This window comes from Phyllobates terribilis, unplaced genomic scaffold (assembly GCF_046119375.1).
Source record: "Phyllobates terribilis strain yellow unplaced genomic scaffold, ASM4611937v1 Scaffold_8__6_contigs__length_399053987, whole genome shotgun sequence".
Taxonomy (NCBI): Eukaryota; Metazoa; Chordata; class Amphibia; order Anura; family Dendrobatidae; genus Phyllobates; species Phyllobates terribilis.
The window spans coordinates 337767456-337783321 of record NW_027362768.1 but is presented as its reverse complement, the minus strand read 5'-3'; the positions used below and the strand labels follow the sequence as shown (position 1 = coordinate 337783321).

At 47.9% G+C, this 15866-nt stretch overlaps 1 protein-coding gene across 1 annotated transcript; it reads left to right on the top strand.

Annotated features, from left to right (window-relative positions):
• Window positions 1–2609: 2609 nt before the first annotated feature.
• On the top strand, window positions 2610–13342 carry THOC7 (THO complex subunit 7). Its single transcript, XM_073642759.1, has 7 exons — window positions 2610–2727; window positions 2999–3126; window positions 9947–10033; window positions 10544–10601; window positions 11027–11093; window positions 11371–11440; window positions 13149–13342. Exons 2-7 carry the CDS (start codon window positions 3018–3020, stop codon window positions 13205–13207), a joined length of 450 nt encoding a protein of 149 aa, XP_073498860.1. The 5' UTR covers window positions 2610–2727; window positions 2999–3017; the 3' UTR covers window positions 13208–13342.
• Window positions 13343–15866: the final 2524 nt, after the last annotated feature.

The window sequence follows — 15866 nt, the reverse complement described above, 5'->3', positions numbered from 1 at the left end:
CCCTATACACGTCGGGAGACCCCCCCTCCCTCCCTATACACGTCGGGAGACCCCCCCTCCCTCCCTCCCTATACACGTCGGGAGACCCCCCCTCCCTCCCTATACACGTCGGGAGACCCCCCCTCCCTCCCTCCCTATACACGTCGGGAGACCCCCCCTCCCTCCCTATACACGTCGGGAGACCCCCCCTCCCTCCCTCCCTATACACGTCGGGAGACCCCCCCTCCCTCCCTCCCTATACACGTCGGGAAACCCCCCCTCCCTCCCTCCCTATACACGTCGGGAAACCCCCCCTCCCTATACACGTCGGGAGACCCCCCCTCCCTCCCTCCCTATACACGTCGGGAGACCCCCCCTCCCTCCCTCCCTATACACGTCGGGAGACCCCCCCTCCCTCCCTCCCTATACACGTCGGGAGACCCCCCCTCCCTCCCTCCCTATACACGTCGGGAAACCCCCCCTCCCTCCCTCCCTATACACGTCGGGAGACCCCCCCTCCCTCCCTCCCTATACACGTCGGGAGACCCCCCCTCCCTCCCTCCCTATACACGTCGGGAGACCCCCCCTCCCTCCCTCCCTATACACGTCGGGAGACCCCCCCTCCCTCCCTCCCTATACACGTCGGGAGACCCCCCCTCCCTTCCTCCCTATACACGTCGGGAGACCCCCCCTCCCTCCCTCCCTATACACGTCGGGAAACCCCCCCTCCCTATACACGTCGGGAGACCCCCCCTCCCTCCCTCCCTATACACGTCGGGAGACCCCCCCTCCCTCCCTCCCTATACACGTCGGGAGACCCCCCCTCCCTCCCTCCCTATACACGTCGGGAGACCCCCCCTCCCTCCCTCCCTATACACGTCGGGAAACCCCCCCTCCCTCCCTCCCTATACACGTCGGGAAACCCCCCCTCCCTATACACGTCGGGAGACCCCCCCTCCCTCCCTCCCTATACACGTCGGGAGACCCCCCCTCCCTCCCTCCCTATACACGTCGGGAGACCCCCCCTCCCTCCCTCCCTATACACGTCGGGAGACCCCCCCTCCCTCCCTCCCTATACACGTCGGGAGACCCCCCCTCCCTCCCTCCCTATACACGTCGGGAGACCCCCCCTCCCTCCCTCCCTATACACGTCGGGAGACCCCCCCTCCCTCCCTCCCTATACACGTCGGGAGACCCCCCCTCCCTCCCTCCCTATACACGTCGGGAGACCCCCCCTCCCTTCCTCCCTATACACGTCGGGAGACCCCCCCTCCCTTCCTCCCTATACACGTCGGGAGACCCCCCCTCCCTCCCTCCCTATACACGTCGGGAGACCCCCCCTCCCTCCCTATACACGTCGGGAGACCCCCCCTCCCTCCCTATACACGTCGGGAGACCCCCCCTCCCTCCCTATACACGTCGGGAGACCCCCCCTCCCTCCCTATACACGTCGGGAGACCCCCCCTCCCTCCCTATACACGTCGGGAGACCCCCCCTCCCTCCCTATACACGTCGGGAGACCCCCCCTCCCTCCCTATACACGTCGGGAGACCCCCCCTCCCTCCCTATACACGTCGGGAGACCCCCCCTCCCTCCCTATACACGTCGGGAGACCCCCCCTCCCTCCCTATACACGTCGGGAGACCCCCCCTCCCTCCCTATACACGTCGGGAGACCCCCCCTCCCTCCCTATACACGTCGGGAGACCCCCCCTCCCTCCCTATACACGTCGGGAGACCCCCCCTCCCTCCCTATACACGTCGGGAGACCCCCCCTCCCTCCCTATACACGTCGGGAGACCCCCCCCCTCCCTCCCTATACACGTCGGGAGACCCCCCCCCCCTCCCTATACACGTCGGGAGACCCCCCCCCCCCCCCTCCCTCCCTATACACGTCGGGAGACCCCCCCCCCCCCCCTCCCTCCCTATACACGTCGGGAGACCCCCCCCCCCCCCTCCCTCCCTATACACGTCGGGAGACCCCCCCCCCCCCCCCCTCCCTCCCTATACACGTCGGGAGACCCCCCCCCCCCTCCCTCCCTATACACGTCGGGAGACCCCCCCTCCCTCCCTATACACGTCGGGAGACCCCCCCTCCCTCCCTATACACGTCGGGAGACCCCCCCCTCCCTCCCTATACACGTCGGGAGACCCCCCCCTCCCTCCCTATACACGTCGGGAGACCCCCCCCCTCCCTCCCTATACACGTCGGGAGACCCCCCCTCCCCCCCTATACACGTCGGGAGACCCCCCTCCCCCCCCCCCTATACACGTCGGGAGACCCCCCTCCCCCCCCCCCTATACACGTCGGGAGACCCCCCTCCCTCCCTATACACGTCGGGAGACCCCCCTCCCTCCCTATAGCAGCCCCCGGGCGCTCGTACACAGGCGCAGCCCCCGGGCGCTCGTACACAGGCGCAGCCCCCGGGCGCTCGTACACAGGCGCAGCCCCCGGGCGCTCGTACACAGGCGCAGAGCACATGATGCCAGTTCTGGAGAAACCTGTATGTAAGGATGCGCTCATTTGTAGTCCCTGGCAGTCAGGACTGTGAGGCGGTGTCCATATACATCATGTACATAATGAGGGACTTGTAGGGATTTCTTTATTCATGATGTGATTGTCTTTGGCAGATGAAGTTATCCGCAAGCGGCTTTTGATCGATGGCGACGGTGCTGGGGACGACCGAAGAATCAACCTACTTGTGAAAAGTTTTATAAAGTGGTGTAACTCTGGATCGCAGGAAGATGGGTGAGAAGTTTAGGAAATACTTCATAAAGCGACATCTTCGTTATTTTTATGTTATCTCAGAAAATGAAAACATTTAGTATTTATCCATAATTTATTGGAGCCATCCGTACACAGGGGCTGATGGTTCCCCATAACGTGGCTGCACAGCACCATGATATGAGTGTGCGGCGCTCCAAGAGGTTGGGGTTCTGGAGTCCTATATGTGCGGCTCTAGATCGGAGGACATTACAGCGATGGGGTCACACTCCTGTTATTCCCTCTCATCCCTCAGATACTCGCAGTACCAGCGCATGCTCAGCAGCCTGTCCCAGTGCTCCTTCTCCATGGGGAAAACTCTCCTGGTGCACGACATGAACCTCCGAGAAATGGAGAACTACGAGAAGATATACAGCGATATAGGTAAGGGGTATGATGCCCCCACAGTGTCCCTCGTTCATTATGATGCCCCCACAGTGTCCCTCGTTCATTATGATGCCATACATTATATTATGATGCCCCATCATTGTCCCTAGTACATTATGATGCCATACATTACATGATGATGCCCCAACATTGTCCCTCGTACATTATGATGCCCCCTCAGTGTCCCTTGTTCATTATGATGCCATACATTACGATGCCCCCAGTGTCCCTTGTTCATTATGATGCCATACATTACATTATGATGCCCCCAGTGTCCCTTGTTCATTATGATGCCATACATTACATTATGATGCCCCCACAGTGTCCCTCGTTCATTATGATGCCCCCACAGTGTCCCTCGTTCATTATGATGCCCCCACAGTGTCCCTTGTTCATTATGATGCCTCCACAGTGTCCCTTGTTCATTATGATGCCATACATTACATTATGATGCCCCCTCAGTGTCCCTTGTTCATTATGAGCCCCCCTCAGTGTCCCTTGTTCATTATGATGCCCCCTCAGTGTCCCTTGTTCATTATGATGCCATACATTACATTATGATGCCCCCACAGTGTCCCTCGTACATTATGATGCCATACATTACATTATGATGCCCCAACATTGTCCCTCATACATTATGATGCCATACATTACGTTATGATGCCCCCACAGTGTCCCTCGTTCATTATGATGCCCCCACAGTGTCCCTCGTTCATTATGATGCCCCCACAGTGTCCCTTGTTCATTATGATGCCATACATTACATTATGATGCCCCCACAGTGTCCCTCGTTCATTATGATGCCCCCACAGTGTCCCTCGTTCATTATGATGCCATACATTACAATATGTTGCCCCCACAGTGTCCCTCGTTCATTATGATGCCCCCACAGTGTCCCTTGTTTATTATGATGCCATACATTACATTATGATGCCCCCACAGTGTCCCTCATGCATTATGATGCCATATATTACATTATGATGCCCCCACAGTGTCCCTCGATCATTATGATGCCTCCACGGTGTCCCTCGTACATTATGATGCCATACATTACATTATGATGCCCCATCATTGTCCCTCGTACATTATGATGCCATACATTACATTATGATGCCCCAACATTGTCCCTCATACATTATGATGCCATATATTACATTATGATGCCCCCACAGTGTCCCTCGATCATTATGATGCCTCCACGGTGTCCCTCGTACATTATGATGCCATACATTACATTATGATGCCCCATCATTGTCCCTCGTACATTATGATGCCATACATTACATTATGATGCCCCAACATTGTCCCTCATACATTATGATGCCATACATTACGTTATGATGCCCCCACAGTGTCCCTCGTTCATTACGATGCCTCCACAGTGTCCCTCGTTCATTATGATGCCTCCACAGTGTCCCTTGTTCATTATGATGCCATACATTACATTATGATGCCCCCACAGTGTCCCTTGTTCATTATGATTCCATGCATTACATTATGATGCCCCTACAGTGTCCCTTGTTCATTATGAGGCCCCCACAGTGTCCCTTGTTCATTATGATGCCATGCATTACATTATGATGCCCCCACAGTGTCCCTTGTTCATTATGATGCCCCCACAGTGTCCCTTGTTCATTATGATGCCATACATTATATTATGATGCCCCCACAGTGTCCCTCGTACATTATGATGCCATACATTACATTATGATGCCCCATCATTGTCCCTCGTACATTATGATGCCCCCACGGTGTCCCTTGTTAATTATGATGCCATACATTACATTATGATGCCCCATCATTGTCCCTCGTACATTATGATGCCATACATTACATTATGATGCCCCAACATTGTCCCTCATACATTATGATGCCATACATTACGTTATGTTGCCCCCACAGTGTCCCTCGTTCATTATGATGCCCCCACAGTGTCCCTCGTTCATTATGATGCCCCCACAGTGTCCCTTGTTCATTATGATGCCATACATTACATTATGATGCCCCCACAGTGTCCCTCATACATTATGATGCCATATATTACATTATGATGCCTCCACGGTGTCCCTCGTACATTATGATGCCATACATTACATTATGATGCCCCATCATTGTCCCTCGTACATTATGATGCCATACATTACATTATGATGCCCCAACATTGTCCCTCATACATTATGATGCCATATATTACATTATGATGCCCCCACAGTGTCCCTCGATCATTATGATGCCTCCACGGTGTCCCTTGTTCATTATGATGCCATACATTACATTATGATGCCCCAACATTGTCCCTCATACATTATGATGCCATACATTACGTTACGATGCCCCCACAGTGTCCCTCGTTCATTACGATGCCCCCACAGTGTCCCTCGTTCATTATGATGCCTCCACAGTGTCCCTTGTTCATTATGATGCCATACATTACATTATGATGCCCCCACAGTGTCCCTTGTTCATTATGATGCCCCCACAGTGTCCCTTGTTCATTATGATTCCATGCATTACATTATGATGCCCCTACAGTGTCCCTTGTTCATTATGAGGCCCCCACAGTGTCCCTTGTTCATTATGATGCCATGCATTACATTATGATGCTCCTACAGTGTCCCTTGTTCATTATGATGCCCCCACAGTGTCCCTTGTTCATTATGATGCCATACATTACATTATGATGCCCCCACAGTGTCCCTCGTACATTATGATGCCATACATTACATTATGATGCCCCATCATTGTCCCTCGTACATTATGATGCCCCCACGGTGTCCCTTGTTAATTATGATGCCATACATTACATTATGATGCCCCATCATTGTCCCTCGTACATTATGATGCCATACATTACAATTATGATGCCCCAACATTGTCCCTCATACATTATGATGCCATACATTACGTTATGTTGCCCCCACAGTGTCCCTCGTTCATTATGATGCCCCCACAGTGTCCCTCGTTCATTATGATGCCCCCACAGTGTCCCTTGTTCATTATGATGCCATACATTACATTATGATGCCCCCACAGTGTCCCTCGTTCATTATGATGCCTCCACAGTGTCCCTTGTTCATTATGATGCCATACATTACATTATGATGCCCCCACAGTGTCCCTTGTTCATTATGATGCCCCCACAGTGTCCCTTGTTCATTATGATGCCATACATTACAATATGTTGCCCCCACAGTGTCCCTCGTTCATTATGATGCCCCCACAGTGTCCCTTGTTCATTATGATGCCATACATTACATTATGATGCCCCCACAGTGTCCCTCGTACATTATGATGCCATACATTACATTATGATGCCCCATCATTGTCCCTCGTACATTATGATGCCATACATTACATTATGATGCCCCCACAGTGTCCCTCGTTCATTATGATGCCTCCACAGTGTCCCTTGTTCATTATAATGCCATACATTACATTATGATGCCCCCACAGTGTCCCTTGTTCATTATGATGCCATGCATTACATTATGATGCCCCTACAGTGTCCCTTGTTCATTATGATGCCCCCACAGTGTCCCTTGTTCATTATGATGCCATACATTACATTATGATGCCCCCACAGTGTCCCTCGTACATTTTGATGCCATACATTACATTATGATGCCCCATCATTGTCCCTCGTACATCATGATGCCATACATTACATTATGATGCCCCATCATTGTCCCTCGTACATCATGATGCCATACATTACATTATGATGCCCCAACATTGTCCCTCATACATTATGATGCCATATATTACATTATGATGCCCCCACAGTGTCCCTCGATCATTATGATGCCCCCACGGTGTCCCTTGTTCATTATGATGCCATACATTACGTTATGTTGCCCCCACAGTGTCCCTCGTTCATTATGATGCCCCCACAGTGTCCCTTGTTCATTATGATGCCATACATTACATTATGATGCCCCCACAGTGTCCCTCGTTCATTATGATGCCTCCACAGTGTCCCTTGTTCATTATGATGCCATACATTACATTATGATGCCCCTACAGTGTCCCTTGTTCATTATGAGGCCCCCTCAGTGTCCCTTGTTCATTATGATGCCCCCTCAGTGTCCCTTGTTCATTATGATGCCATGCATTACATTATGATGCTCCTACAGTGTCCCTTGTTCATTATGATGCCCCCACAGTGTCCCTTGTTCATTATGATGCCATACATTACATTATGATGCCCCCACAGTGTCCCTCGTACATTATGATGCCATACATTACATTATGATGCCCCATCATTGTCCCTCGTACATTATGATGCCATACATTACATTATGATGCCCCAACATTGTCCCTCATACATTATGATGCCATATATTACATTATGATGCCCCCACAGTGTCCCTCGATCATTATGATGCCTCCACGGTGTCCCTTGTTCATTATGATGCCATACATTACGTTATGTTGCCATCACAGTGTCCCTCGTTCATTATGATGCCCCACAGTGTCCCTTGTTCATTATGATGCCATATATTACATTATGATGCCCCCTCAGTGTCCCTTGTTCATTTTGATGCCCCCTCAGTGTCCCTTGTTCATTATGATGCCATGCATTACATTATGATGCCCCCACAGTGTTCCTTGTTCATTATGGTGCCATACATTACATTATGATGCCCCCACAGTGTCCCTCGTACATTATGATGCCATACATTACATTATGATGCCCCAACATTGTCCCTCATACATTATGATGCCATACATTACATTATGATGCCCCCACAGTGTCCCTCGATCATTATGATGCCTCCACGGTGTCCCTTGTTCATTATGATGCCATACATTACGTTATGTTGCCCCCACAGTGTCCCTCGTTGATTATGATGCCCCACAGTGTCCCTTGTTCATTATGATGCCATACATTACATTATGATGCCTCCACAGTGTCCCTTGTTCATTATGATGCCTCCACAGTGTCCCTCGTTCATTATGATGCCTCCACAGTGTCCCTTGTTCATTATGATGCCATACGTTACATTATGATGCCCCCACAGTGTCCCTTGTTCATTATGATGCCATACATTACATTGTTGCCCCCACAGTGTCCCTCGTTCATTATGATGCCTCCAGTGTCCCTTGTTCATTATGATGCCATACATTACATTATGATGCCCCCACAGTGTCCCTCGTACATTATGATGCCATACATTACATTATGATGCCCCCACAGTGTCCCTCGTACATTATGATGCCATACATTACATTATGATGCCCCCACAGTGTCCCTCGTACATTATGATGCCATACATTACATTATGATGCCCCCACAGTGTCCCTTGTTCATTATGAGGCCCCCACAGTGTCCCTCTTACATTACAATTCTTCCAGCAATAGGTCGCAATGGCTGACATTACAATATAAAGTACCGGAAATCAAATGATCGCATGTATTTTTGTTTGTTTTTTTATTTAACCCTTTTAGGAACTGTTGACTTTTTTATTTTTTTTTTTGCACTTTTGATTTTATTTTTTCTTCTTGTTCTTTCAAGAGACATAACTTTTTTTTTTTACATTTTTTTCGTCCGGTTAGCCATACGAGGGCTCGTTTATTGCGGGTCGAGTTGTAGTTTTGAGTAACGTCATTCATTTTACCTTACGATGTAGTGAAAAACTAGGAAAAAAATCCAAGTGAGGTGTAATGGTGAAGAAAAAAAAAAAAAAAAAAACACTGCAACTCCGCTTTTTTTTTTTTTAATGACAGTCATTGTGCTGTTAAAAAAAAAATGACCTGGCATCATGATTCTCCAGGTCAGTATGAGTCCGGCAATACCACGCGTATTTTTTAGTCTCTTTAGGGAACTTGAACCTGCAATTGTTTTATGGCTCATAGTATATTTCACAATATATATTGCAGACAACACTTCACAGGACTAAGATGGCACATATAGGGGCCTCCAGAATGACCCGGGCTTCCGTGGCATCCCATCGGATCATGGGATCAAAAAAAAAATAAAATGTTATGATGTTTGGAAAATTGGGAGGAAAAAAAACTAAAATGCACAAATGAAAAATGTAACTTTATTGTACTCAGCGGCCCATCCATATTGCGTCCCAGAGAGATAAATCACTTTTAGAAAGATTTGGTTTCATCCTCCGGCTGTAATGAAAGTGCCGGGTAGTTGTGAGGACTGAGGTCGTGTTTACCAGCGAGATCAATGGTCTCTATTGTCATACATGTGCTCACAGCCGCCACCTTGTGGTGAATGCTCTATTGTCATACATGTGCTCACAGCCGCCACCTTGTGGTGAATGCTCTATTGTCATACATGTGCTCACAGCCGCCACCTTGTGGTGAATTGCTCTCTATTGTCATACATGTGCTGACAGCTGCCACCTCGTGGTGAATGCTGCTAACTACATTATAGTTTGTATAATAGCCTTATAGCTCAGCCTGTTGTACTGTAGATATCGTGATTTGTGTGTAAATGATGTGACTGTATTGTTTCTCAAGGACAATGCCTTCTCCCTTCATCACTATTTTATCTAATTTATTTTCGCTTCTGAGAACTTCCATATGTTGAATGATATATATGTGTTTGTAAAATATATATATATATATATATATATATATATATATATATATATATATATATATATATATATATATATATATATATATATATATATATATATATATATATATATATATATATATATATCTATCTATCGTATGTACGTGCGTATGCGTATAATATATACCGGTAATTTTTTTTATTTGCTTTTTTTCTACACTTTTTTTTTTTTTATAGATGTAATCAGTTCTTAACATTTTGCTTCCCTTGCACCTGCAGAGAGCAGCATCGCAGCCGCACATGAAAAGATCGCAGAGTGTAAAAAACAGATATTACAAGCCAAACGTATCCGGAAAAATCGCCAAGGTAAGATAACGTGTGCAGAGTGTCCAGCGTGGCTGGACAATCAGATCCTTCTGACGCTGACACTCCTACAGGCAGGAGACAGGCACACTGTTTCTTTATGTCTACATATCTAGTCCATTTTTACTCAAAAGATAATCACAGTCAACATATTTGTATTTTTCTGTGTAAGGGAAGAGTCAGACGGCCGTATAACTAGGATGAGGATCGCAACGCTCGGACTGGCCGGCAGCTCTCCCGACCCGAGCATGACTACTGCATAGAAATACATGGTGCCCGGAGAGCCGCCGGCCAGTCAGAGCATTGTGTTGCGATCCTTGTCCGAGTTATATGGCTGTCTGACTCTCCCCTAAGGATGCATGCTCCTCTAACCCAAGAATGTGTGTTAATGGGTTTTTCTGGCCCGTAGATGTGTATATATACACCGCCATCTTTAGGTTTGTGTGTGCTGTAACGCTATGTGACCTTTATATATCGAAGTCCTAATGCTTTCTGACATGTGATTTATTTCAGAGTACGATGCGTTGGCCAAAGTCATCCAGCATCACCCAGATCGACACGAGACGTTAAAGTACGTATTCAGCATCCAGACACAACTTGCCTTTCCCGTCTAGGTAACTTAAAGGGCATGTCCACTTTTGCAATCTAATATCGCTCCATTTAATAAGTCCTACCCTTTTGTGCCTGCAGCTTTTATAGCCGTGTGTTAGTCCTCTGGCCTTTTCCCCCTTGCTTTCAGAAAGCAGAAAAGTGACAAGAGTAATACTTGTGTGCAGAAACGCTTTACACAAAGGGGTTGTAACCATGGAGACACATTGCTCTGCATTGGAGCTGTAAACACAAAACTGAAGATTTATTTATTGATTTTTTATTTTTTTAATTCTAGATGCATTGGAGCAATAACAAAATAGTTGCATCTGTGCACGTACCCTTGAATTATATTTCATAGGCATGTTATTGCTTCTAAAAAAAAAAGACTTGTGCGTTACACTTTAGGCAGCTGGAAGCGTTGGACAAGGAGCTGAAGCAACTGTCTCACACCAAGGAGAGCGTAGAAGATAAGGTGAGATGTTGGACATGGAGATTGTCTTGAAAGGATTGTTTGCCTTAAGGCTTGTTGACATGACCGTATAGCGGGCGTAGTTTACAGTCAGTGAGACAGACGCAATTCTCAGACCGGCTGCTTGTCTCCTGACTCGGGCTAACAGGGTAAATAAGCCATTGGGCAAATTTTAATGTGATCTATCTGTGCAATTCAAGCTACAGGCTTTGGGGTCCAACACTTGAGGTCTTTGCACCTATGTACAGGTGTACTAACATTTTTCCTTCTCTCTTTGTAGCTGGAGTTAAGGAGGAAACAGTTCCACGTTCTGCTCAGCACCATCCATGAGCTCCAACAGACGCTAGATAGTAAGTATCTGCAAAGGCAGCGATCTATCAGTCTCTTCCTGACATCCACGAGACATGGACAGCAGACAGCCTGCTGCAATGGTCTCTGCCGCCCCATCCATATGATTGCAGGATGCCGCTGGGTGGCTATGGCACCTGGGGATCTTAAAAGGACTGTTCAAACCCAGCACAGACACTGAGTGCAGGCCTGGCCTGGATAAACATTTCAGTGCACCTTCTCACCTACTTATATTACTTCTATCTCCGGCCCGCTGTGGCTCTATAAAACCAGAGCTGCCAATCAAGGAAAAAAGGGGTGGTGGACATAGAGGGAGAACAAGCAGGTAGGAAGGTGTATATAAATGGTTGGCCCCGCCATGATGCACCCGAGCGCCTGTGCTTGTTTTGAACAGTCATTCTATGCTGACAGTCCCTTTAACAGTAGAGCTGCCAGTTTTGCAGTCTTAACATACCTGTTAGGCCCTGCTAGGATTCATGGCAGCTGTATGCAGGCGGGCATATTACACTATGATACAGAATTCTGTGCTGTGTCTTACATCAGTGATCAAGTGTCCAGGTGGGGGTTTAAAAAAAAAAAATAAATTATTACATGGTGGGGGACAGTGCCAATATTGTCTGTCTGTGAAGCGCTGTGGAATTAATGGCGCCATATAAGTGAGTAAAATATATATTTATTTTATTTTCATTAAATATTGGAGAATAAATAATGAAAAAAAAATTCTGATTTATTTCAAAGTAAAGAAAAATAATAAGAGTAACTCCATACTTTGGTGTCTTGGTCAGCTTGTCTGTTTTCTAGGAAAAAAAAAAGTTGTTTGCATGTAGCTCATCCTGGAAAAAACAATAGCTTTGACAGCTATGTTGGCAGAAAAATAAAGTTATGGCTTTCAGAATTCACCGTCCCAAAGCAAATTGTTTACAAAGTTGTTTAAAACTTGGCGTGCTGGAAAGTTTTCCCTGTATAACCACGCTGCCCTCTAGTGGTGCGATACGTTTGACTATGTTCCTTGATGACCCCATGTACCTAAGTGGTGATAAATGACAGTCCCATATTTTACTTTAATCTCCGGCCGTTGGGGTCGATGTCGGCCATTTATCATTGTGAAAACGCACATAATGCAGGAAAACTGCTAAGATTATAAGTTGGATGTAATTTTTCACGTCCATCCGCCCACTCTGCAGCTTGACTTTCTATTTTTGGGCAGACGACGATCCAAAATCTTCCGTTTGAACAGAAGCTTTCCAAATTCTCTTGATTTAAAAATGTTTCTGTGTCCACAGCTCCTGTGCAGATCTATGCGTCTCCATACCGACTACAAAATATAGTCTGAATCCACAGCCGTTCTACCTTCTATATGTTCCCAACTCTTCTCCATCTAACATTCAGTAGGCGGAGTAGGGACAGATTAGAGGGGGGAGGTATGACTGCAGGATCAGACTACACAGAGCTTGTTTGTAGTCTGTAACCATGGAGATACAAAGATCCACATAGGAGCTGTGTTAATTAAGAGGTTTTTTTGGGGGGGGGGGGGGGTGGTAAATCAAAGTGTTGGCTTATTGCTATGATATGGTCAAAATCTGGGACCCCTGCTGTTTTTCCATGGTGAGTGGATAGGACCATACACAGTTTCCTGCACAGGGAGGTCACTTATTTAGTGTTTTTGCTAGAAATCTTCTTTATCCTACTTTCTGTTTTTTTTTCTCACAGATGATGAGAAATTGGCCGAAGAAGCTCAAGATTCTCAAATGGCGACGAGCTCTCAGTAGATACAGGCCTGAACGAAGAAGTAGAAAGAAGAGCACCTCACTCGTCTTGTAAAAACCTGAGTCCAGTGCCCCGACCCCTGTGGTCCCGCAAGGGGCATCGTGAAAAAACCCTCCACTAAAAACCGTAAAATACGATAACCAAGAGGTACAGACAGACACATTTCTGGGGCCCAAAGTGCCACTAGTCATAATCTAATCTAATCCCAGATTTGTGGGAAAAAAATGGACAATTAATGTTTTCTATGTCTAAAAAAGTTTGCAGATTATCAGTAATGCAGTTTTATGTGTTTCTAACAAATGTTTGGTTACTCCTGAGTGTGTAGACAGCAGGTACCGTACAATTGATCATTCAGGCTGTAGTTTGTTTTTTCAATGGAAATAAAAGTTGTTTTTTGAAGTTTTGAATATTTTACAAAGAAAGATTTTTCATTAATGTATTTTATATTTTTCTGACATTTATACTGATTACTGATGAATATTTTTCTCCTTTTTTTTTTTTTTTCTTCAATTGCCATATTATTTTGGACGTGCGTTGCTGTCAGACGCATGCTCAGTTTAGATATCAGAAAATAAGAATTCGGAGGAAGGCTGTTTTAAGACTTCCCTGGTGGTGTAAATAGGTGGATGAGTCAATATCAGTAATGTGAATGCTCTTGGGTATAATGGAGAGGTATTAGATGTGTTGTTAGTGTTTCTCTGCAGCATGTGTAATATATATATATAATTACTACCGTATTTTTCGGACTATAAGACGCACTTTTTTCCTCCAAAATTTTGGAGGAAAGTGGGGGGTGCGTCTTATTGTCCTATATACATAAATGCTGTGGGTAGTGGGGGATGTGGGGGAAGTGACAGTGGCGAAGTAGCGGGGCAAAGGAGGCAAAAGCCACCCGCTGCAGCCTACACTGTGCCCGCTACTAAAGAAAATGAATATTCACTGTGAGCAGTGAATATTAATTTTCCTTAATAACCGTCACACTGTGCCTGCAGCGCGGCTCCTGGTATATATGGCCCCCTTCATCCCTGTATGCATGGCCCCCCCTCATGCCACATCCTTGTATGTATGGCCCCCTTCATCCCGGTATGTATGGCTCCCTCATCTTGGTATGCTTCGCACCTCCTTATCCCCGTCACGCTGCACAGAAAAAAATTAGTGCGGCTTCTGCTGCGCTTGGGGGTCAGCGTGCCCGCTATTAAAGGCCATTAATATATTCACCACACCCATGGGGAGCAGTGACTATTCCGGCACAGAGCGAGACACAGCGCTGGAGGAAAGAGGAGGTTAGTATGATTGTTTATATTTTTTCTGTGCAGCGTGACGGGGATCAGGGGGTGTGAAGCATACCGGGCCATGCATACAGGGATGAAGGGGACCATGCATACAGGGATGAGGCATGAGGTGGGGGGGCATACATACAAGGATGAGGCATGAGGGGGGGGGGGACGATACATACAGGGATGAAGAGTGCCATACATACCAGGAATAGGAATGAAGGTACCATACATACGAAGAAGAGGGATGAAGGTGCCATACACACCAGGGTGGGTGTGAGGGGGGCCATACATACCAGGATGAAGGGTGCCGTACATACCAGGAAGAGGGATAAGGGGGCCATGCATACAGGGATGAGGCATGGGGGGCATGCATACAGGGATGAGGCATGAGGGGGGTATGCATACAGGGATGAGGCATGGGGGGCATACATACAGGGATGAGGCATGAGGGGGAGCCATACATACAGAGATGAAGAGTGCCATACATAGCAGGAATAGGAATGAAGGTACCATACATACGAAGAAGAGGGATGAAGGTGCCATACATACCAGGATGGGTGGGAGGGGGGCCATACATACTAGGATGAAGGGTGCCATACATACCAGGAAGAGGAATAGGGGGGCCATGCATACAGGATGAGGGGAGGGGCATGCATACAGGGATGAGGGGGGGCCATACATACAGGAATGAGGCATGAGGGGGGTCCATACATACAGGGATGAAGGGGGCCATACATACCAGGAATAGGAATGAAGGTACCATACATACGAAGAAGAGGGATGAAGGTGCCATACATACCAGGATGGGTCTGAGGGGGGGCCATACATACCAGGATGAAGGGTGCCATACATACCAGGAAGATGGATAAGGGGGGGCCATGCATACAGGGATGAGGCATGAGGGGGGGCCATACATAGAGGGATGAGGCATGAGGGGGGGGCCATACATAGAGGGATGAGGCATGAGGGGGGGCCATACATAGAGGGATGAGGCATGAGGGGGGGGCCATACATAGAGGGATGAGGCATGAGGGGGGGGGCCATACATGCAGGGATGAGGCATGAGGGGGGGGGCCATACATAGAGGGATGAGGCATGAGGGGGGGGGCCATACATGCAGGGATGAGGCATGAGGAGGGGGCCATACATGCAGGGATGAGGCATGAGGGGGCCACACATACAGGGATAAAGGGGGCCATACATGCCAGGATGAAGGGTGCCATACATACCAGGAAGAGGCATGAGGGGGGCCATGCATACAGGGATGAGGCATGAGGGGGGCCATGCATACAGGGATGAGGCATCAGGGAGGCCATACATACAGGGATGAGGCATGGGGGGCATACATACAGGGATGAGGCATGAGGGGGGCCATACATAAAGG

Excerpts from the sequence above, each read along its gene's own strand:
- THOC7 (XM_073642759.1), top strand. The coding sequence starts at position 3,018 with ATGCTCAGCAGCCTGTCCCAGTGCTCCTTCTCCATGGGGAAAACTCTC. Across the intron at positions 3,127-9,946 it reads GAAGATATACAGCGATATAG|AGAGCAGCATCGCAGCCGCA; the intron begins GTAAGGGGTATG and ends TTGCACCTGCAG. Across the intron at positions 11,441-13,148 it reads GCTCCAACAGACGCTAGATA|ATGATGAGAAATTGGCCGAA; the intron begins GTAAGTATCTGC and ends TTTTTCTCACAG.